The sequence below is a fragment of the Nycticebus coucang genome, chromosome 4 (genome assembly GCF_027406575.1).
Source record: "Nycticebus coucang isolate mNycCou1 chromosome 4, mNycCou1.pri, whole genome shotgun sequence".
NCBI classification, from domain to species: Eukaryota; Metazoa; Chordata; class Mammalia; order Primates; family Lorisidae; genus Nycticebus; species Nycticebus coucang.
Genome location: NC_069783.1, coordinates 116,716,875 through 116,742,098, shown reverse-complemented (window position 1 = coordinate 116,742,098; position 25,224 = coordinate 116,716,875). Strand labels below are relative to the sequence as shown.

The window sequence follows — 25,224 nt, the reverse complement described above, 5'->3', positions numbered from 1 at the left end:
GAAAAAGGTTATATGCTACTATATTTTGTTGTTCCCTTCTTTTCCTATATCCTGTACCTTAACCACCATTAGACCATTAAGCAGAAATAAAAACTTGGACGTAAAATGACTGAGGCGTCTCCAAGGTCATTAGGATCGTGCCGTGGCTCAAACTGCTTCTCTGTAAATTCCTCACTGCCTTTGCTGTGTATTATAAACATCTCCACTTTCTCCCATCCTCACCTACACACATTATAAATATCCATATGGATGTGATATACATATGCATTGTGTATTAATATATGCACGTACGTAATCAGAAAGAGAAACGCTATGCTTCATACATACATACGCACACAGGATTAGTTTACAATATCTGTTGCAATGGCTCTGACCCGAGGAGACATTTGATCCTGGATCACAACAACAAAAAGCTTTTGAATGCTAAAGTATATACACGATACGTATAGAGATAAGCCTTGCTTTTAAGTTGGATAAATACATGACACATGCACAGCCATCAATCAGATTTAAGTTTTTCCTTTCCTTTTCATTAAAGGACATAAAGAAGTTCTAAATATTCCTTCCCTTCCTGCCAGTGCACTGTCTTGTAATGAAGACCCCTTCGTTACAGCATGGTGCTAAGAGCAGTGACTTCGGGGGCTCTGGAGCCAGTTCTCCCACACACCCCCACTTGTGACCTTGCTAAAATGGTCTATAAAACTGGGATATTAGGAATACCTGCCTCGTGTCCATGTGGTGTGAATTAAGAGAGATAAAGATAGGCCAGTGGCGTTGGCTCACACCTGTAATCCTAGCACTTGGGAGGCCAAGGCAGATCAATTGCCTGAGTTCATGAGTTCAGCTTGAGCCAGAGTGAGACCTTGTCTAGAAAAATAGCCGGGCGTTGTGTCAGGTGCCTATAGTCCCAGCTACTCAGGAGGCTAAGGGAAGAGGATTGCTTGAACTCAAGAGTTTGAGATTGCTGTGAGCTATGATGCCACAGCATACTACCAAGGGCGGCATAGTGAGACTCTCTCAAAAAAAAAAAGAGAGAGATAAAGATGCAGTTTGGCACAGAGTTAGCCTCTTGAGAAAAGTGAGCTGCAGCTTGTTTAGTGCCATTTCTGAGATCCTCATGCAAGGCCTACATCCTTCCAGCCCTTTCACGGTTCAACTTGGACTCTGCCTGGTAGCATTTGAGTGTTAAAGAAGGTAGATCTTGGCTTGGTGTCTGTAGCTCAGTGGCTAGGGCACCAGCCACATACACTGGAGCTGGCAGGTTCGAACCCAGCCAGGGCCTGCCAAACAACAATGACAACTACAACCAAAAAATAGCCGGATGTTATAGTAGGCATCTGTAGTCCCAGCTACTTGGGAGGCTGAGGCAAGAGAATTGCTTGAGCCCAAGAGTTTGAGGTTGCTGGGAGCTATGACACCACAGCAGCACTCTACCAAGGGTAATACAGTGAGAATCTGTCTCAAAAAAGAAAAAAAGGAGGTAGAACTTTCACAAAGTCCTCTTCTGAGCAAAGTGTGGGTAGGTACCCTTATCTCCAATAACTCACACTCAGAACAGCTGAAGGAGCTTTCAGGGGGAGCTTGTATATTTCTCACATGCGGGAAAGTAAGTCCTGCAGTAGAGGCATGAGTTACCCAAGACTCACAGACCCTGTGAGGAGACGCAAAGACCTCAAACCTGGGACCCCTGAGGCTCATGGTGGGGCCTGACACTGGGAGAGATAGCCTTGAGATGATTACTCATGGGCAGGCACAAAATTAATTAACAGAAGGAAACAACCACGAAGCCTCCTAGTGGGACCTTTACTCAATAATCAGCAACACAAGAACTCAGCCAATGAGGCCACCAATCCCTACCACAGCTGATTATTTGGAAACCGCTTGCAATTAAAGAGACTAAGGCCTCAGATCTGCTAACAAGAGCACACAGCCCCAAGGAAAAGGTACAGGGGCATGGCGCCTATATATAGCTCAGCAGCTAGGGCACCAGCCACATACACCAGAGCTGGCGGATTTGAATCCAGCCTGGGCCTGCCAAACAACAGTGACAACTACAACCAAAAAATAGCTAGGTGTTGTGGTGGGCACCTGTAGTTCTAGCTACTTGGGAGGCTGAGGCAAGAGAATCGCTTAAGCCCAATTGGAGGTTGCTGTGAGCTGTAACACCATGGCACTCTACCCTCTACCTGGGGTGACAGCTTGAGACTGTCTCAAAAAAAAAAAAAATTAATAAATAAATAAAAATAAAAAAACTTCCAAGGTGACTATTACTGAAAAGAATGTTGATACTTACAGGGCAGGATGTTTTTATATCTATTTTTGTTTTTATTTTCTTGCCTTTGACCTTCTTTACGGCTGTAAAGAAGTTTACACTCCTGTTGTTGTAGTGTCTGAAAAAGAAAGAAACATAAATATTACCACATGTTAAAAGGTCGAAAAGAAAAAAGAAAAGAAAGCCAGGTTAAGCATTTCTGCTTTTTTTGGAGACAGTTTCACTTTGTTGCCCTTGGTATAGTACTGTGGCATCATAGCTCACAGCAACCTCAAACTCTTAGGCTAAAGCGATTCTCTTGCCTCAGCTTCCCAAGTATCTGGGACTACAGACACCTACCATAACACCCGGCTATTTTTAGAGACAGGGTCTCGCTCTGGCTCAGGCTATCTTGAACCTGTGAGCTCCCACCTTGGCCTCCCACAGTGCTAGCATTAAAGGCGTGAACCACTGCACAGGGCAGCATTTCTGCTTTAAGGAATTCATAATTCACTCTAATAAATGTTCACAGTTATGAGCAATAGCTACAAGAATATTCATGTTAACACTGAAAACCTGGTACGATCCAACAAATCCAAGAAGGACATAGCCAGAGTGAGGATGAGAGTGCTTGGACTCCTCACACAAGTGGTTAGGAAGGATACCTCTGTGAGAAAAGGAGGTGGGGAATGTTAGCAGGAAAAGAAAGACTACGGTAGGCAGCCATTGTGCAGCTGGCCCCAGTGGAAAAGGGGACTTGGGCAACTGGTAAGAAGGACCAGCTGCAGAATCAGCCAAGCTGAGGGGTATTTAAGAGATAAGTTTCATTTTTTTTTTCCTTTGTTTTTTAAAGAGACGGGGTCTTGTTTTCTGTCCAGGTTAGAGTGCAATAGCATGATCATAGTTTACTGCAGCCTCGAACTTCTGCCTCAAAGCAATCCTCCCACCCCAGCCTCCCAAAGTGCTGAGATTACAGGCATGAGCCACCATGCCAGCCATAAGATTACATTTTCAAAATTACAAAAAGTGCCAGCAAGCTTAGTTTTCAATGGGAAGTCACAAGTGGGTAAATCAAGAATATAAAAGGCATGGCTTGGCGCCTACAGCTCAGTGGTTAAGGTGCTGGCCACATACCCCAAAGCAGGCAGGTTTGAACCCAGCCAGGCCTGCTAAGCAACAATGACAACTGCAACAAAAAATAGCTACGCGTTGTGGCAGGCGCCTATAGTCCCAGCTACTTGGAAGGCTGAGGCAAGAGAATCGCTTAAGCCCAGGAGTTGGAGGTTGCTGTGAGCTGTAATGCTACAGCACTCTACTGAGGGTGACAAAGTGAGACTCTGTCTCAAAAAAATAAATACATATATATATATATATATATGACAGACCTAAAGAAAATAATGTATATACAAAATGCCAGAATGGCTACCCTAAAAATTTCTACAAGGAAAGACAGAGTAGATATTTTACAACCAGCAGCCCTGCTTTATTTCCATTTCATTTATCTGAATTTCACAGACAGGTATAAAAGTCAGGATTTTAAATTGGTATTTGACTTTAAGGCTCAAAATGCAATATTCAACCCTGACACACAGCTTATAACAGAAGGGTTTAGCGAGCTGAGACCTGGACAGAAATAAAATATAATGAATGCAAAAATAAAATACAACATTTGTGACAATGAAATGGTCATTCAAATTTTTACATAAGCTCAGATTAAGTAATTAAATCATTTGTCTTCTCTGAACAGGTCTTTCCTTGAACTGTGAGCCAGCCTTTTTTTTTTTTTTTTTTTTTTTTTTTTTGAGACAGAGTCTCACTTTGTTGCCCCTGGTAGAGAGCTGTAACATCATAGCTCACAGCAACCTCAAACTCTTGGGCTCCAGTGATTCTCTTGCCTCAGCCTCCTGAGAGTAGCTGGGACTATAGGTGCCTGCCACAACACCTGGCTATTTTTAGAGATGAGGTCCTGCTCTTGCTCAGGCTGTTCTTGAACCTGTGAGCTCAGGCAATCCATCCGCCTCAGCCTTCCAGAGTGCTAGTGTTACAGGTGTGAGCCACCGCACCCAGCCTTGTTAGCCAGTCTTACTGAACAATATTGCTCTGTTAGGAAGAAGGTTCAGTCTCCATTTTTAGATAATTAAGGTGAGGATCAAAAAGAAGTTGAAACACTGAACTGAGCCAATCACTTAAAAATCAACCAGGTGAAGTCAAACAACATCAACAAAAAACTACAATGGGGGAGGGAGGGATTAAAACTAATCAGCAGCTTGATTTAAGAACAAACTTAGGGCTTGGCGCCTGTAGCTCAAGCGGCTAGAGCACCAGCCACAGACAGCAGAGCTGGCATTTTCGAATCCAGCCCAGGCCTGCCAAACAACAAGGACCACTGTACCCAAAAATAGCCGGGCGTTGTGGTGGGCGCCTGTAGTTCCAGCTAACTTGGAAGGCTGAGGCAAGAGAATCGCTTAAGCCCAATAGTTTGAGGTTGCTGTGAGCTGTGATGCCATAGCACTCTACCCAGGGCGACAGCTTAAGGCTCTGCCTTAAAAAAAAAAAAAAAAAGAACAAACTTAGCAAGAAAACATTCAGGAATTCCTTTATGAACCAAATTCACATGATACTTCACTTGGGTGGGGGTGGGAGACATGGTCTGAGCAATTGCTCTACTGAGGTGAATTTCCTCCAGTTCCTCCCAGTTTAATCATCCTTCATCTTCTCCCTCTGCCTTCAAGATCAAGTCCAAGCTTTTCAGTATGGAACAGGATAAATTCTCCTCTCGGGGCTAATTGGGGCCTTCCTCTAAACTCAGCCACTTCTGCTTCACCAAGTTACTTTGCCTATCGATGCCTCAGTTTGCTGAGTGTGAAATAAGGACAATCCTAATCCTCACCCATCGGGCTGGGATGAGGGTTTAATGAGATGCACGTTGCCACACAGTACCTGAAATACAACATAGAATGTACACAGATGCTGGCTGTTGCTGTAAGATTATTGCTACATGTGAAGATGTGGGCTATGGACCAACAGTATTAGCATCACCTGAGAACTGGATAAAAACAGACTTGGGGAAGGTGGGAGAGGGTGAGGGATAAAAAATTACCTATTGGGTACAATGTACATTATTTGGGTGATGAGGACACTAAAAGCCCAGACTTTACCACGATATAACACATATCTACAACAGAATTCAACTTTCATTCCCTAAATCTATTAATTTTTTTTTTTTTTTTTTTAAGAGACAGAGTCTCACTTTGTCACCCTCGGTAGTGTACCGTGCCATCACAGCTCACAGCAACCTCCAGCTCTTAGGGCTTAGGCAATTCTCTTGCCTCAGCCTCCCAAGTAGCTGAAAGTACAGGTACCTACCACAACGCCTGGCTATTTTTTTGTTGCAGTTTGGCCAGGGCCGGGTTTGGACCCGCCACCCTCAGTATTTGGGGCCAGCGTCCTACTCACTGAGCCACGGCACTCTATTAAGGAGGAAAAAGTGAGACTCTGTTTCTTAAAAAAAAAAAAAAATTTAATAGATTTAGGGAATGCAAGTTGAATTCTGCTGTAGATATGTGTTATATCATGGCAGAGTCTGGGCTTTTAGTTTAAATTTTTAAACAAAGAGGGCCAGGGGAGGGGAGAGGGAAGGACAGAGGGAGGGAGAACAAACCAGATTGTCACCTATAGCAGGTTCACACCTATAACCAGAAGCAAGGTGGGTAGACTGCTTGAGCTCAGGATTTTAAGATCAGCCTGAGCAAGAATGAGATCCTATCTCTACTAAAACAAAATAGAAAAACTAGTTGGGCATCGTGGTAAGCACTTGTATTCCCAGCTACTTAGGAGGCTAAGGCAAGAGGATCATTTGAGGCCAGGAATTTCAGGTTGCTGTGAGCTGTATGGCACTCAAGCCTGGGGCAACAGAGTAACAGGTCCTGTCTCAGATCTATTTAATCAAAATCTGCATTTTAACAAGACTTCCAAGGGATTCAAATGCACACTGAAGTTTGAGAAGCACTGTCTATACGCCAGACATACTAAAATATACATAAAGGTCTTGGACTCCTCAACTTTCTTCAGGCCTTCCTACTACCTCTGTACATGTTAATCCCTCTACCTACAATCCCTTTCTCTGCCTTCTGCACTGATCAATATTCACTTTTATTCACGCTTTAAGTCCCACTTCAAATATTTCCTCCTCTGGGACGCTCTCTCTGACCCACTTCTCTTTTGTGCCCCTCAGTACTTAGTGTACAATCCGTGGCCCCTCCCTCTGTGAGTACACTTGTCACACTGAATCCCAGCCATGTTTTTACAAGTCTGGTTACCCTACTAAAGACCAGGAACCACTCTGCTATGTCAGCAACCAACATAGCACCTAACACTTAGTAGGCATTCAGCAAGTGTGTGCTGAATGAACAAATGAAGGTGGGGAGTATTATGGAGAGGGGGAGGAAGGAGAGAGGGGGAGGGGAAAGAGGAGGGAGGGGAAGAGAGAGGCAGGGGAAGGGAGAAGGGGGAGGGACAGAGGGAGGGAGACAGCAGTCCTTGTATTAGAGGTCCCAAATTAAAAATCCCATTCTGACACTAGACTTCACCAATTGAGGAAAATCAATATTTAGCCATTTGGAAAACACCTGCAAGATGCTTTGTCATCTCTGCACACCACCTCTATGTCACTTTTTTCCTTAAACTGACCTTTTCCCCCTTCACCAAAGTATTTCAAAGAGAAACTGCGTATCACTTGAAAAAAAAAAACATGAAAACCAGCATCACTTCTCATATAGAAGGTAACCACAAAAAGGAAGATAATAAAAATGAAATATCAAATTCTACCTAGATGCAGGGGGCATGCCTGAGGCTTTGTAAAAAGGGGACATCAGCAAGTGTCAGAGGTAGATGTTAAAGATATATTAGCACCATAAGGAAACCTCCTAGGCCTCATCAAAAGACGGGGTAAGGATTAATTAGAGACAACCTTTCTCATATGCTAATTCTTAGCTATTGTGATGGGATGGCACCAAGAATCGCTTCACAACACCAAGGGAGCATTTAGCCAGACTAAATTCAGAGTTCTAGGCCTGGGAAATCCTCATCAGTACCCATGGTATTCTGGCCAGGCCATCCATGAGGTCTGTCTGAGGCACCCCTTATTCTACAGGCAGACTTGGGGCTTGAACTGTCTATAGTCAAGACCAGCTAATGGGATCTGGAGACTTCCAGAAGAGGAGAGGCCCAGCAGCTGCATCCCAGGCATAGGTGGGTGCTAATTGCCAGCAACAGTCAGCTGTTAATAATTGCTAATGGCTAACATGTCTCCCGCTCCACCATTGCCTCCTTCCCTATGCCCATTAGCTCATCCTCATCTGTACCTGGGCTCAAGCTGTCTAAACACACTTCATTCCCACAGTGGAAGGCTGCCATCCATCTAGAATGAGACCGAAAACACAACTTAGAACCCCAGCTGGCATCTGCTAAGTATCTTCCACCTCACTGCCGGGCTTCTGACTCCAAACAGCAGGATAATATCCAATAAACCCTGCCCTTGAGAAGAATACAATCCCGTCAGCGTTTATCTTCCACAACCTCCCTCTCACCAAAAGTCCCTGGGGCACAAAAAGCTGCTAATGATCTGTCAAGATGAATGTCACAGTGTCTCCATCCTTACTTTCCACTAGGCCTTGGCAGGGATGCTAATGATAAGATGTGGGCTAGGCAGCAAAAAGGACAATGTAAAGCTGGGACACAGGCTGCAAGACACCCCATTGTCCCAAATAATATGACCAGAGATTTGCACCAAATGATGAACCCTCAAAAGAACCAAAGGATAATTACAGTCACTTGGTTACATGTACAACCAAGGAAACTGCATAAAACTACTAAATCTCAAAAAGCATCAGAAGGAAGTCAAAGACCCATGTTGTATGTTTGGGAGTGCCCAGCAGCCCTGCCAATTGCGGAGGGGACAAGTTTTCACTGTGCAGAATCATCCCTTACATTTATGGCCACCGAACATCCCACTCCCCACCCCCAGATCCCTGCCAACCTAAAGGACAGAAGTAGCAGCCCCAGTCACTGTGATGACCCAAACAGACCCCCACAGGTTTCCAAAGCCCTCTGATTGCTCTTGACTAGAATTTCATGAATTAAAGTGGAGGAAAACTATCAAGGAAAGAGCCAGACATCCCTATGCACCAAGACAATGCCCAACGACCATTCCACCTACACTACTCTGAGGGACAGGGCCAAATTGCTGGGGCAGGGAGGTGGGGGGTAGATAACAACACCGACCATTAAGGGCAGACCAAGCTGTATGGTTGCTCTAGTTTTAAAAAGAAAGCTACAAGGTGTACAGATTATGCTGGGAGGGAATAGAGAGGGAAGATTAACAAAATGTGGGTATGTATCAAGGCTGAGTATTGGAGAAAAGGAGGTTTATTGAACTATTTTCTCTCTGTGGGAGTCTGTTTGAAAATGTCAATATATAAAAAAAGGTTTTTAGAAACAAACTAATAATAAATAGCTCCCACTAATCCTCTCCCTACCCCATTCGTGGACGTGAGCTCCTGGAGGAAAGGAACAGAGAAAGGCTGTCAGACAGATGGGCTCTCTGGTTTTGATGCCGTGAATAATTATTAAGACAGCAGTAACCACCTGGCCAGGCCCCACAGCCAGCCTTGGCTTTGGACTGAATGAACTTCTGTTTTCCTTTGGCGTCTGTCCTCTCTGCAGAGAAACACTGCAATTGCTCGTTCCATCTTTACTGCAAGCTTTGCAGCGTTACCCGGCACCTTCTGACACTGCACTGCAAGGCCTGTCACCATTTCTCTGTGGTGGATTTTGGGCAGCTCTTCCTGCATGAGTCCACAGCATCACCCAGGAATAAAGGGCAGCTGAAGACTGTCATCACCAGAGAAGGTCCCAAGTGACCAAACAAACACCTCACAAAGCCCCACGAAGGATAAAACCAACCCAAGCCTTGGTTTCCTCTCAGGTGCTTAAGTCACCTGCCTCCAACAAGGTGGGGGTTAAGTAGAAAAACCAGTTAAAAAGGCATGGTTCTTGGAGAACAGGTTCTGATATATGAAACAGCCACAAACCGTACATGACAAAATATATAATTAAGTGTGTAATTAATTATGTGGTGTGGATCCACAAAAAGTAATTGAAGAAAGTTTCTGAGAGGAGCTGAGGCTGGAAACAGGTGAAGGACGTAAGACAGACGCAGGTAGGAAAGGAAGGCGGCCTTGGGAAAGGTAACCCATAGGCCACAGAGTCTGTGGGAGGGAGAAGGGGACTGAGCTGTGAATCTGGAAGCTGGATGCTGGGAGGTGGTGGGAAATAAGGAGAGATGGGGAAAGAGAATGGTGGGGACTTTTAGAACTGGGCAGAAGAATCTCAATGGTTAGTGAGGAGAAGCACAGCATGGGAGACTCAGAGTCAAAAGTCACCAACTGCAAACCTCAGCCAACCACTTGCCAGGCACATTCCTGGGGACAACCTTCTCGCTTCTGGGAGTTAGTTTGTCTTTAAAATAAAAATGCCATGTCCTTAGTAGAAAACAGGGAGCCACTGAAGGTTTCTGAGCAGAAGAGTGACATGAGAAATGCTGAGATCAGAATGGAGGGTCAGTGACCACGAGGCTAGTGCCAGACCGCAGCTCAAGTTTTCAGAAGTGAGAACAGCCTGAACCTCCGACACTAGGCTAAAATTCTGTCTCCACTGCTGCTCACCTGGAGAGTCCTAGGCAGATGCCTTGATCTCCCAGAGTGCCCAAGGATTACTCTACCTGCCTCACAAGATTAAGAGATACAATGAGCTACCACCTCTTGTCCAAAATGCAGCAGAAACACAATAAATGCTGGTGTCCTTCCCTCCTCTAAGACCAGAAAGACATTAGAAAAGAAAAACGAACAGTTATTGGCAAATGGCAAGGTCTGGGACAAATAAGAGGAAAACGAATTAAGGGACACTGTGAGGCATGTAGCCTGCAGGGTCAGAGGAGAAAGGTACAATCAGCAGGGACAAGAAAGGAAAAGGAGATCTTTGAAGGAGAAAATAAAAGGTCCTATTTGGCATGCTTGAGTTTGAAGAGAGATAACAAGAAGAAATGTGGATTATGCAAAAGACAAAACCAGAGCTCAAAACTTGAGCAGTCTTGAGCAACTTACAGGTAATGAGATCAGGATGAGAATTAGATGCACTCCACAAAAGAATGAATATAAAGCAAGATGAGGCCACCTACAGTGGCTCATGCCAGTAATCCAGCACTTTGGAAGGCCAAAGGCAAAAAGGTTACTTGAGCCCAGGAGAGACAGATCAGCCTGAACAACAGAGAGAGACCCTGTCTCTACAAAACAAATTTTAAAGACTAACAAACTAGCTGGAAGTGGTAGCATGCACCTGTCGTTCCAGTTACTCAAGAGGCCGAGGCAGGAGGATTGCTTGAACCCAGGAGTTCAAGGTTACAGTGAGCTATGATCACACCACTACACTCCAGCATGTATAGCAGAGTGAGACCTTGTCTCTAAAAAATAAAAATAAAAAATAAAAAAATTTAAATGAAAGAATAAACACCTTAATGAGAAAAAGCTGAGCAAAGGGGTTCAGGGGCATAAGGAAACAACAGAGAAAGAAATATACCAAAGGAAGCAAAGGAATTTTTCCAGAATGGAACATTTAACCTGTGGAATAAACCTCTTGCCACTGATGTGTTCTGCCCACAGGAAGGCAGCAGCTCTTCCATTAAGCAATGGGGAGCACAGAGCTAGATGGAAAGTTCTGTTACAGTACAAGCCTGCTGTCCTGGAGCCCTAGTTGGAGGCTGTTGTTCACTATGGTGTTGCTTAGTCACCAAGGGGAAGATTTCCACTAGAGATCACCAGCAAGAATTATTATTCTAGATACAGCTCTGGGGTGCAGTTAAAGTCTTATTTCCATAAAACTTAACCATCTCAAAGTCAAATTTATAGCTCCCCTAAGCAGGATGTAATCACTTTAAAGAAATCAAACAGGATTGTGGGTTTAAAGACCCACTAGCTTCTCCTGGAGACACACTGGTTAGCAGAGCTGCTGGTGGAAGCTGGAACATCTATGTAGCTGTCAGTGAAATAACCGCAATGCTAGTGCAGGCTGCAGACAGCTTCAGACCACTACAGTGAAGAGAGGCTCACACAACAGGAGGAGACTGGGCTTAAAAAAACAAAAAAGTACTAAGGGAAACAAGTTTTAAAGCACTAAGAAAAAATAACCCCAGTTAATAAGCTGTTATATGCATGGAGAGTTTTTTTGCTTGGGGTTTTGGGGTGTTTTTGGTATTCCAGTTTGGTTTTTTTTTTTAATCAGAAACAGAGGCTTAAAAAGCAAAATCTTTCTGGGGCCGGGCGCAGTGGCTCATGCCTGTAATCCTAGCACTCTGCGAGGTTGAGGCGGGTGGATTGCCTGAGCTCAGGTTCAAGACGAGCCTGAGCCAGAGCAAGACCTCTCTAACAATAGCCAGGAATTGTGGTGAGTGCCTGTAGTCCCAGCTGCTTGGGAGCTGAGGCAAGAGAATCACTTGAGCCCAAGAGTTTGAGGTTGCTATAAGCTGTGATGTCACAGCACTCTACTGAGGGTGACGAAGTGAGACTCTGTCTCACAAAAAAAACCCAAAACTAAAATCTTAATCTTTCTGGAATTCACTACTGCAAATCTGAATTAGATCTTCTTGGGCATGTGAGTACAGGGATCTCAAAGCCTAAAATGTACATCCTACATCTATATCTGCCTAGCTAGCTTAGTCAGCAGAGCATGAGACTCTTAAAATGTGCATGCACCACACCTTGAACAGGGGCTCCACATGAAAACAAACTGTATGATAGTAAAGCAAACCATCCTGCAAAGCCCAGAACATTCTTCCACACTTTTTAAACATCAGAATGCTATTTGTTGAATATATACCAAGGGTCTGAATCCAACATAACTCTCTTAATACTGAGAACAGCTCAGATTCAACAGAGAGCTCAGATCCAGCTCTCTGCTGGATTCTAGGCCTACAGTGAATAAAATAGGACTACTTGTCTTTGTAGGGCCCATAGATTGGTCTAGGTTATTTTCCTAGAAAATACGCACATAGCAGACATAAAACAGCAGGGTCAAAATGTGCCTCTTTATTTGTTCCTTGTCAATTTCATCTGCGCAAAACCTCTCTATTCCAACAGCCCCCCTTGTGTTCTCTGCTTCTGTGGATTCATAGGACATTAAAGCAATAACCACACAAATGATGGATGAATGTCAAGGATGATGGATAGTATTTAGGAGAAGATTGGCTGCTATGCACACATATAACAGGAAGAACCAACCCATGGACACAGGGATCCAGGAAGCTTTCCCTGAGAAATGCTCCTGAGGCTGCGGACTGAAGGGTGAAGAGACGTTAACTAAGTGAAGAAGGAAGAACATTCTAACACAATCCCAACCGTAACACCATTGAAGTTACTGAAGAATCATCTTCCAAGTGGATGTCTCATGGGCAGGTAAAACTTCAACTTGTCTAAAATGAAAGGTGATTGACTTCCCTGAAAACCCATTCCTTCTCATCTTCCTTACCTAAGGAAAATGGCAGCTCCATCCTACAATCTTCTCAACTCTATTCTGTCATACCACACGGACCTTCAAATACTGGCACTTCTACCTCCCAGCTACCCAGGAGGATTACTTGAGCCCAAGAGTTCAAGATTTCAGTGTGTCATGCTTATAAATAACCACTGCACTCCAGCCTGGGTAGCATACTAAGACCTCATCTCTAAATAAAAATTGTGAAATAAATAAAAATCAAAATAAAATAAGAGAAGATGGGAAACGTGACAAAGCCTACATCTGTAATTGTAAAATTCTTATGCCATCCTCTAGTCAAATATTTCTTTTCATTGTTTAAAACAACTAGTATAATTTTTTTCCCTGTACTAGCTGGGTAGGATTCTAGAGAATTGATTATAAAATATTTTGAATACAAAAAAAAAAAAGCAAATAAAAGAAGAAAATATGCAATCTGTAGAAAAGAACTAGAGACTTGGATTTGCAATGTTTTGATCATACAACATGTCCTAGAAGAGGGTCATCAACCTGAATTTATTTTAGCAGCAAAGGAGAAAAGAACCAAAGAGTTTCAAAAGAGACTTTATATCTTAAGGTGCATTCAAAGTAAAATAACTTAGAAGTATCTTTTGGGTAAACATACTTGAAATGACATGTAGAGTTTTATAAAACACCAGGAACTGGGCATACAGACAAACAAAACATGGCTGTTAGAGTTAAATTACCAATGGCATTGCAATTTAGAGCTCTAGTTTGTTTTAAAGACCATCAGAGCTGGCGGCTCCTGTGGCTCAGTCAGTAGGGCGCCGGACCCATATACCAAGGGTGGTGGGTTCAAACCTGGCCCCATATACCAAGGGTGGTGGGTTCAAACCCGGCCCCGGATGAACTGCAACCAAAAAATAGCTAGGCGCTGTGGTGGGCACCTGTAGTCCCAGCTACTCGGGAGGCTGAGGCAAGAGAATCGCTTAGGCCCAGGAGTTGGAGGTTGCTGTGAGCTGTATGATGCCATGGCACTCTGCCAAGGGCCATAAAGTGAGACTCTGTCTCTACAAAAAAAAAAAAGACCATCAGAGCACACTGTAAGAAGTAAATGACAGAAAATATATCAGCTTCTGGGAAATAACTAAGGTACAATCAGTAAACTAGTATTGCTTTGCTGTTATGGATCAAACTTCAGCTTCAGAGGATTTAAGATTGTAATGAGTTTCAGCTTCCCAGTATCTTAATTTTTTCCATAATAGCTTTTTCTGTTCTCAGCCTTCTTTCCCTGGTTCCAATCTTAAAGGGCAATTTTTTAAAACAATTTGAGAAGAGGGTACATAAGGATCTAGAAAGTAGGCTACCAGCTATTTAGATATAACTTCAGGTTTGTTTTTTTTTTTTAGAGCTTGCTAGGTGCCACGCCTATAATCTTAGCACTCTGGGAGACTGAGGCAGGTGGATTGCTTTTTTGCCGTTTCTTTTTTTTTTAACTGAGACAGAGTCTCACTTTGTCATCCTAGGTAGAACGCCATGCATCATGGCTTACAGCAACCTCAAACTCTTGGGCTCAAGCAATTCTCTTGCCTCAGCCTCCCTAGTAGCTTGGATTACAGGCACCCACCACAATGCCTGGCTATTTTTTGTTTGTTTGTTTTGCAGGCCTGTAGGCCGGGTTTGAAACCACCAGCCCCAGAGTATGTGGCCAGTGCCCTAACCCAGGTGCCCCTATAGCTTCAGTTTCAATGAAATGTTAATGACCCTGACTTAATGCACAACAATTTTACCACCTCCGTCTGACCTCTACAGAGAACTTGTAGAGTAAGATGTGATCTCATTATTTTCCATTTCCCCCTAAAGCCAACTAAGTTTTTCCCCTTTCGGTGTTAATAATGTATAAGATGACCGGAATTTGAAATGTCACAGTGTGAAATTATCAGGTCAGCATTTAGAATCAACCACCTTTTTCCCTGGCCAGAAGAGTCAGGCTAGGAGTTGGTTCTAAGCTCACACCTTGACCTTGCCAGGGGGATTATGAATAATGTCCTGCTGCCATAAGAACCCACCATGGCACCAAACACCCTCACGTATATTTTTGTTTTAAAAAAATAATTTTTAATTTTAAAAAACGCTATAATTTTTAAATATCTATTTAAAAAATGCTACAATATTTTAAGTTCATAGTCTCTCAACTATCATTTTTATTTTATTGACTTTTTTTTAGAGACAGGGTCTTGAGCACCTTCCAGTTTTAAAGGAAGAGTAAGATTATTATGGGTCTAGATTATGATAGAGCTCATTATTGTTAATTATTTAGTCAAAATTTCAAATTAAAAAGTATTTCACAGGGCCAGGTGCAGTGGCTCACACCTGTAATGCTTGCACTCTGGGAGGCCAAGGGAGATGGATAGCTTAAGCTCACAGGTTTGTGACCAGCCTGAGCAAAAAGAGACCGCTTCTGTACTAAAAATAGAAAAACTAAGGCAAGAAGATCACTTAAGCCCAAGAGTTGAAGATTACTGTGAGCTATAATGCCACAGCACTGTACCCAGGGTGACAACTTGAGACTCTGTCTCAGAAAAAAAAAAGAAAAAAGGATTTTACAGATATTAAATATGCTCTCCAAAATCATGTATAATATAAAATAAAAGTTAAGGATGAGTAACCATCATTTTTTCTTAACATGGAACATAAAAAATGTTAATATTAACAGTAGTTGGCAAAAATAAAATAAGATGCATACTGTAATCTCTTTGTAACACATTTGCAAACTACCCAAATGCCCATCAATAGATTGAATAAACTATGGTACAATCACATAATGGAGGGAGCCTGTGGCTCAGTGGGTAGGGCACCAGCCCCATATACCAAGGGTGGAGGGTTCAAACCAGCCCCCACCAAACTGCAACAACAACAACAAAATAGCTGGGCATTGTGGCGGGCACCTGTAGTCCCAGCTACTCAGGAGGCTGAGGCAAGAGAATCACCTAAGCCCAGAAGGTAGAGGTTGCTGTGAGCTATGATGCCACGGCACTCTACTGAGAGCGATAAAGTAAGACTCTGTCTCTACAAAAAAAAAGAAAGAAAAAAAAACCAATCACATAATGAAGTACTACATAGTAAAAAAATGAATGAAGATATCTCTAGATACTACTATGAAGTGATATCTAGAATGCTGAAAAAAGAAAGGTTAGAAGTGGGTGGTGCCTATGGCTCAAGGAGTAGGGCGCCGGTCCCATATGCCGGAGGTGGTGGGTTCAAACCCAGCCCCGGCCAAAAAAAAAAAAAAAGAAAGGTTAGAAGTATGTAAAATTGGCAGTCCCCATAGCTCAGTGGGTAGGGCAAGGCTGGTGGGTTTGAACCCAGCCTAGGCCAACTAAAACAACAACCACAACAACAACAAAAAAAAATAGCCGGGCATTGTGGTCCTATCTACTTGGGAGGCTGAGGCAAGAGAATCGCTTAAGCCCAAGAGTTTCAAGTTACTGTGAGCTGTAATGCCCCAGCACTCTACCAAGGGTAACATAGTGAGACTGTCTCTAAACAAAAAAAAAGTATGACCCTACTGTCCATCTAAGAAAAAATGGGAATATGGAAATATTTGCTTATATCTTTTAAATGTAATGATAAATCATAACTTTTTTTTTTTTTTGTGGTTTTTGGCCAGGGCTGGGTTTGAACCCGCCACCTACGGCATATGGGACCAGCGCCCTACTCCTTGAGCCACAGGTGCCGCCCAATAACTTTTTATACTATAGCTAAAATAGAAAGATAAACTGTTTTCAGTAATCATATTATTGGAAAATCTTATTCTGAGTCTTTGGGTGTATAATGTGGGATAAAGCAAACAACATCATTATGGTTTCAAGAAGTGAGATTTTGGGCACTAGAGAAAGGAGATACATGGGCAAGATCAATGAGGTTAGGAAAAACCCTGAAGTCCTGAATTTGATTTGGAAGTATCAATTGATACTTCAAGGGAAAAAATCTTCTACCTCTACCCATTGAGAAGGCCTAGAAACAACAACCAGCATAGTAGCAATGAGCTCCTGTGATGCTCAGATTATAGTCTTTAACTGCCACTTCCCATGAAAGAAACAAAAAGAAGGAAGGAAGAAAGGTGGGGAAAAAAGACAGAGGGAGAGAAGACGGTGCACTCCTTGGAGAAATGACATAAGTTCACTGCAACTCTGAACTGGGCTCAAGCAATCCTCTGTCCTCTGGCCTCAGCCTCCCAAGTAGTTAGGGCTACAGGACTTAGTAAAAAGGAAAGAATCAAGCATTTACTCTGCCTTGGTGATAAAAAGCTTATCTTTAGAGGAATATTCCAACCTAATAAATGAAGAATGATGAAAGTACAATATTCTTACCTTATAATCCCTTATGAATTAATGGATCCAAGCAATAATTACCAGTAGCTACCAAGAAAATAAAAAAAGAAATGGGGCAAAAGTACTTCCTGATACACCACCACATACATAGTCTTACCTAACAAAAACTGTATCCAATAAAGCCTCTAGATACATCTACTTATAAGCAGTACAAGGGACAGACGCATGGTTAAGTCCTCCATGGAGAAGCATGGAGCAATATCCAGACTGTGAGCAAATCCCAGGCAAAAGATCTACATTTATCAACAACGAGAGAGAGAGAGAGCCAGAGAGAGAAGCAGAGCCAAAATAGTCAACGGAATTTAAGATTTAAAAGAGGGCCGGGCACAGTGGCTCACACGGATAATCCTAGCACTCTAGAAGGCTGAGGTGGATGGACTGCTTGAGCTCAGGAGTTCCAGACCAGACCCAGCAAGAACAAGACACCATTTCCTCTAAAAATAGAAAATCTAGCCTGTGGCTCGGTGCCCATAGCACAGTGGTTACGGGCCCAAGCCACATACACCAAAGCCAGCTGAACAACAATGTCAACTGGGCCAGCTGAACAACAATGACAACTGCAACAAAAAAACTAGCCAGGTGTTGTGGCGGTGCCTGTAGTCCCAACTACTTGGGTGGCTGAGGCAAGAAAATCACTTAAGCCCAAGAGTTAGAGGTTGCTGTGAGCTATGAAGCCATAGCACTCTACTGAGGGTGACATAGCAAGACTCTGTCACAAAAAAAAAAAAAAAAAAAAAACTAGCCGGCATTGTGGAGGGCACGTGTGGTCCCAGTTACTCAGGAGGCTGAGGCAAGAGGATCTCTTAAGCCCAAGAGTTTGAGTTTGCTGTGAGCTATGATGCCATAGCAATCTACCCAGGGTGACAGAGTAAGACTCAGTCTCTAAATAAATAAATAAAAAGAGAAATACTATGAGACATATCAACCAAAAATTATAGTACATAGGGCTTATCCAAAACATGATTCAACAAAGACTTTTTAAATTCTAAGACAACTGGCATAACGTAAACAAGACAGGATATTTGAAGAATTTTTGTTCTTTTTTTAGATAGGTTATATTTGTTTAATTTTTAAAGAATTCCATGAATACTGAAATATTTCTAAATAAATATGGAGAAGCTTGGGGCCACACACAGTGGCTCACGCCTATAATCCCAGCACTTGGGAGGCTGAGCCAGGTAGACTGCCTGAGGTCACACGTTCGAGACCAGCCTGAGCCCAGAGCAAAACCTCATCTCTAAAAATAGTCAGGCATTGTGGCAGGCGTCTGTAGTCCCAGCTGCTCAGGAGGCTGAGGCAAGAGAATCGCGTAAGCCCAAGAGTTTGAGGTCTCTGTGAGCTATGACCACTACGGCACTTTACCCAGGGCAACAAAGTGAAAGTCTGTCTCAAAAAAAAAAAAGAGTTTTCTGTCAAATGGATGAGAAAGAAAGAAATTATGATTATGGGGTATGTGACATATAAGAATGAAAAGGAAGACAGCACATTCCCACCAGGGACATTCTCCTACCTGAGCTGATTAAGGAAAGAAATCCGTTTGTTTAACTTCCCAGAGTTATCAATTTGAACTCTCAAATTGAAGCCTCCATGAGATGTTTCTCTTTAATTTATTCATGGCACTAAGGCTATAGATTCTAAAGACCCCAGTGCATGCTGGAAAATTTTCCAAAGGAATTAGAGCCTTTTGTTTTCCTGAGATTTCTGCCAGAAGTCCAAACCCAAAGAGCCAAATGGAGCTGTTGGCACATCCGATGAATACTAACTGCCAACTCCCTTCTCTCCGAACACAATGCTCTTCTATTTCAAAGAAGCCCCCTCAGCAACTTGTTCCATGTCAATCAATGGCCAAATTAAGAAAGGATATCAGATTCAAATCTTTCGGATTCAATTCCAAACACAAAACCAACTTCTTGTCCATTAAAAACAGGATTTAATGACTCACATAAAAACCATTTTTAAACAACTTACCTCAAATTCTTCCCAAAAGCCTTGTTTGACTTTATCTGTGGTCTCAGCCAATTTGCTTAGTTCTCGAACCCTGCTTTCTATTTCAGCAGCATTAATGCGAGTTGTGTTGAGGGGCTAATCAAGTTCAGTAGTTGATGTAAATTAAAGAAAATATTAAAGAAAAAAGTGTTAAAGCACAAAAAGAGATTTCTATGTCAACATTCATAAAGGCAAAAACAGGATTCATAAGACCCAGTAATTCACAATAAAATTTTTCACAATAGGTTCATTTTCTCTTCTGTTTTGTCAAAAAACCTATCTTTCTACAATCCCCAACATACACTTTACTCTGCTGATATAAATACAAACCTATTTTTTTCTTTATAAATAGACCACAACATTATTTAGAGAGATAATTATCATTTGCAATTATCATAAGAGTGAAGGCTTTTTACAGACACATAAAGAATAATATAACATCTGGGATTTGTTCCAAATACTATAGGAGGTGGCCAGTGAGTAGAGTACACAAAGATTTGATGAGCTGATCATAACTGAAGGTAGGGTAGGTGATGGGTACCCGGAGGCTGATGATACTAATCTACCTCTATACATTAGCAAAATTCTGTATTAGGACTTTTTAAGCTCTATAAGGAGAAGGAGCTTTAGCTGTCTAACATGCATACCTGCTTGAGTTGCAGTACTGTGCCCAATGTTTCTACCATAGGATTCTTCTTATAATGTTCCACAAGATCTGTCAAAGAATCGAACCGTTCTCCTCCACCAACATCGTATTTCAGTTCCTTTGAAGACAAAAAGATGTTTATTAGTATATTACTTTCGGGTTAAACTGCTGTTTTTCCTGCACTCCCACATTCACTGCAGCGTATTCACAATAGCCAATACATGGAAACAACCTAAGCATCCATCAACTGATGAATAATAAAAGGGCGGGTTGTAAATATACTAAAAGCACAGAAGACCTTGACTATACGAGCAAAGAAAATCTAACTTTGAATGTAATGGTGTCTGTTTTCTCCCAGCACAAAAATCACCCAAAGATGACATTTTACCAAACCCACAGTTCAACTGAAACTTTACCTGACAGCGAATCATGACATGGGTCACTTTAGATTTCCCGTCATTGCTCTCCCCTTTGTCATCACCAGTGCGCACAGAGAGAACAAAATCTCCAGGGTGGCTCTGGCTCTCTCGTACGAGAAAGCTACCATGCTTTCCTTTTTCAGTTAGTAATTTCTCTGCTTCCTTCCCAGAGAGGTGTCCATGAAACCACCTAAATTTAAAAAAAAATAAAAATGAAGTGAGCTTTGCCATGGGTTCACAACAGTCTTTCACAAAACTACTACCCTATTTCCCCCAAAATAAGACATCCTCTGAAAATAAGACCTACTTACAGGAAAGATAAGACGTCCCCTGAAAATAAGACCTAGCGCATCTTTGGGAGCACACCTTAAAATAAGACACTGTCTTATTTTCGGGTAAACAGGGTATATATAATCAGCACTCCTAAACACAATCTTAAAACAGGCATATTCCTTCAAGGGACTGATCAATCTCATATATGACTGAATTTGCATCCCAAGCAGACAGGAAAAATGACAAAGATGACTAAGAATCACTGCTAAACTTCTTAAATGAGCTCACAGTCATCTGGAGACAAATATCTTCACTCTTTCTTGTTTTCTTTTTAATGCCATTTTTTTTAAAATGCAGTTTACCATTTTTACATTATCCAACCTTAAAAGGACCAACTATTTAATCACAGCCATTAAAGAAGTTATAATAAAAAACTGCTATAGAGGGCGGCGCCTGTGGCCCTACAGTGGGTAGGGCGCCAGCCCCATATACCAAGGGTGGCGGATGAACCCGGCCCCGGCCAAACTGCAACAACAAAAAGAAATAGCTGGGTGTTGTGGCTGGAGCCTGTAGTCCCAGCTACTCAGGAGGCTGAGGCAAGAGAATCGCCTAAGCCCAGGAGTTGGAGGTTGCTGTGAGCTGTGACACCTCGGCACTCTCCTGAGGGGGATAAAAGTGAAATTCTGTCTTTAAAAAAAAAAAAATGCTACAGAGATACAAAATCATTTTGAATGTCATTGCTTTGGTACATAAATCCTATCATTTAAAAGGATCTTTATAGGGCAGAGCCTGTGGCTCAGTGAGTAGGGCGCCGGCCCCATATGCCGAGGGTGGCGGGTTCAAACCCAGCCCCGGCCAAACTGCGACAAAAAAAAAAAATTGCCGGGTGTTGTGGCGGGCGCCTGTAGTCCCAGCTGCTCGGGAGGCTGAGGCAAGAGAATCGCGTAAGCCCAAGAGTTAGAGCTTACTGTGAGCCATGTGACGCCACAGCACTCTACCCGAGGGCGGTAGAGTGAGACTCTGTCTCTACAAAAAAAAAAAAGGATCTTTATAATAAAGTATTTTAAGCATTCCAAACTTTTCCACATTTATTACCTATATTCAACAGCCTCCAATGTCTTTGGACTATATGATGATTATCACCCCAAGCTTTAATGCACTTAAGACTTAGCATGGGGGTTGGGAGAGTGCTAAAACTCTGACCCACACTCTACAACCAGAGATAATCAATATATTTAGTCTGAATGGGGCATAGGACTCTGCATTTTAACCAGCTCACCAAGCAGTCCTGATGTAGACAGTCCAAGGTCATGCAAGGACAGACTTTGAGAAAATATTACACTAAGTTACTATGGAAAACACCTTCACACAGTCCTGTTAAAAAGATAGCTTTTTCCCTCTAGTCCTGGTAAGAGAGCAAGCACTATCATGGCAAGTAAGGCTAATGATCCCTTACCAAAAGAATATATTTTTGAGTTTTTTTCATCTACATTCAACTGAAAAGAGTAAAATTTGGAAATAAATTGCAGAGAGTTGGGTAACAGCTTTTCCTTTTGCTTGAAACTATTTTCCTTTTGCTTGAAACTACAGAGGTCAATGGAGAAAGAAATTATCAGCATATAATAGCACTGACATAAAGGTGTAAGCTGAAAAAACATACCTGAAGACAGAAAATATACAAACTAATTAAGAGACCCTGAATTTGTACCAAGTCAGAGAGGAAACCGGGCATGTAGAAAAAAATACGATTATTACAAATAAGTCAAGCCCATGCTTCCATCAGCTTCGTTCCAATGCAGGGGAAAAGATCTCTAAAATAATGCAATTCCCTCTTAGCAAGGTCATTCTCACACAACTGTGGATATAACATTAAAAGCTGACACTCTTAGTTCTCTGCTTTTCCACTGTTGAGCTTAAACTGACATCTGTTGGTGGCACTGCTGAATAACTGGTCGAAAGCCACCACAGAGAACTGCTGCTATTTTGGTGTCTCCATTATCACTTGCCTTCCTCTAATAACTCTCAAAGATTATCAGCTGAAGCTCAGTAAATCTTAAAATTAACACATGTACCAAATACATACAGGAATAGTATAGAGACCCCTGTAGGGTGAATGTAAGTAACACTAATTAAAGCTTTTGCAAGAAAAGGGTCCTCTTAGAATAATTCAAAGCTATTGTTCTTACTTTAATAACATCATACTTTAAAGATGACAGCTTGGAAAACAGATAGAAGCCCTTGGAGTCACATAGTCATACACAGACCTCCATAATGCATTTGTATAACACAAATGGCACAGGAGAGGGGCAGACTTTGTGATCACTAAAACGCCACTGACCTTTCAGAGGTAGGATCTGCACAATTGAGAGGATATTTGAGCTCAATAACATCTCCATTCTTCTCTTTTAACTGCCCATGATGTTCCATGTAATACTGGACCAACTCAGCCAAGGTGGCAAACTTCTCCCCACCGTACAGGTCATAGTAATCACCAGTGTTCTGAATCTTGATGTGAGTGACAGCTCCATTTCTTCTAAAATAGTCCATTGAGGAGACAAATAAAAGAGTTATACCAATAAAAATGGATCTGATGTTCCACCATGTCAGATATCACCTAAATGTTGAAAAAAACCACAGGAATGAATCTACCCCCTCCCTATAACAAATATAATGGGTGAAATAACCACAAAGTCAACCAATTCAATACAAAGGACTTTGTTTATTAGTTTCTTTACCTTGTATATCTTCTATTTTGAATGACTGCCCTACCAAATTATTTGTATTAAGTAACGATAATTGTTCTCATCATTGGCACAGCGCCTATAGCTCAAGCAGCTAAGGCGCCAGCCACATACACCACAGCTGGCGGGTTTGAACCCAGCCCAGGCCTGACAAACAATGACAACCACAACTAAAAAATAGCCGGGCACTGTGGCAGGTGCCTGTAGTCCCAGCTACTTGGAAGGCTGAGGCAAGAGAATCGCTTAAGCCCAAGAATTTGAGGTTGCTGTGAGCTGTGACACCATGGCACTCTACCCAGGGCAACAGCTTGAGCCTCTGTCTCAAAAAAAAAAAAAAAAAATTAATTCATTAAACACACTTTTACTTTATAATTCAGCAAATCCACCCTAAGTATTTTGTCCAAAAGAAGTAAAATTGTATAGCCACCAAAGTACTTTTACAAGCATATTCATTGCAGCCTTATTCATAATAGAAAGAGATTTTACTATTTTTCAATCACGAAAAGGTAAAAACAGTGTCATACTCATACAATGGAATACTATGCAGCAAAACTTTTTTTAAGAATTGATGTTATACATGCAACAAAATGGATGAATCTCAAAACTATTATGGCTTCACTTATGTAAAAGTGTGCAAGCAAAACTGGTCTACAGAGAAATTAGAGGAGCTGGAGAGGAAGACTGGATAGGAACACAAAGGAATTTTCTGAGGTGATAGAAATGTTCCATATATTATGATTGGGGTACTGGTGACATAAACAAATATACTTGTCAAAACTGATATCACTAGCCAGGTACAGTGACACGCACCTCTTGTCCCAGCTACTGGGAAAGCTAACATGAAAGATCACTTGAGTTCAGGAGTTCAAGGCCCCCTGAGCAACAAGATGAGACCTCATCTCTAAAAAAATTTCTTGGGTGGTGCCTGTGGCTCAGTGAGTAGGGCGCTGGCCCCATATACCGTGGGTGGCGGGTTCGAACCCAACCACAGCCAAACTGCAACAAAAAATAGCCAGGTGTTGGGCGGCACCTGTGGCTCAGTGAGTAGGGCACCGGCCCCATATGCCGAGGGTGGCGGGTTCAAACCCAGCCCCGGCCACACTGCAACAAAAAAATAGCCGGGTGTTGTGGCAGGTGCCTGTAGTCCCAGCTACTCGGGAGGCTGAGGCAAGAGAATCGGGTAAGCCCAAGAGTTAGAGGTTGCTGTGAGCCGTGTGACGCCACTCTACCCAAGGGCAGTACAGTGAGACTCTGTCTCTATAAAAAAAAAAATAGCCAGGTGTTGTGGTGGGCGCCTGTAGTCTCAGCTACTCGGGAGGCTGAGGCAAGAGAATTACCTAAGCCCAAGAGCTAGAGGCTGCTTTGAGCTGTGACACCACGGCACTCTACCAAGGGCAACAAAGTCCTTTGAGGCCAAAGTTCAAGGCTGTAATACACTTAGTGCACCGTGAAAAGCCACTACACTCCAGCCTACACAACATAGCCAGACCCCATCATCACACACACACACATACACACAAAATCCAAAAACTTCATCTCACTGTACACTTCAGATACTACATATAAAATTGTATCTTTAGCTCACTAGTATACATACACCACAGTTTTTTTATTTGTTGTTGTTGCAGTTTTTGGCTGGGGCTGGCACCCTACTCCTTGAGCCACAGGCGTCAGCTCCTAAAATTGTTATCTTTCAAAATCATTTTAAAGAGACATAATTAGACAAGTACAGTGGCTCCCACTTGTAACCCCAGTACCTTGGAAGGCTAAGGCAGGAGAATCACTTGAGACCCAGAGTTCAACACCATCCTGAGCAACAAGAAAGACCCTATCCCTCAAAAAAAAAAAAAAAAAACAATTATTCTTTACTTAGCTGGATGTGGTGGCACGTGCCTGTAGTCCCAACTACTTGGGAGGTTGAGGCAGGAGGATTGCTTGAGCCCAGAAGTTTAAGGTTACAGTAAACTAT

At 42.4% G+C, this 25,224-nt stretch overlaps 1 protein-coding gene across 2 annotated transcripts in view; it reads right to left on the bottom strand.

Moving 5' to 3' along the window:
- PTPN11 (protein tyrosine phosphatase non-receptor type 11) overlaps nt 1-25,224 on the bottom strand; it is an 87,029-nt gene that overhangs the window by 32,270 nt on the left and 29,535 nt on the right. For both annotated transcript variants that reach the window (XM_053588945.1, XM_053588946.1), the window contains exons 3-7: nt 22,853-23,047; nt 20,239-20,431; nt 19,824-19,940; nt 19,159-19,272; nt 2,294-2,390 (exon numbers count right to left, since the gene is read on the bottom strand). In XM_053588945.1, coding sequence (XP_053444920.1) covers nt 2,294-2,390; nt 19,159-19,272; nt 19,824-19,940; nt 20,239-20,431; nt 22,853-23,047 — 716 coding nt within the window. The remainder of the gene's footprint in view (nt 1-2,293; nt 2,391-19,158; nt 19,273-19,823; nt 19,941-20,238; nt 20,432-22,852; nt 23,048-25,224) is intronic.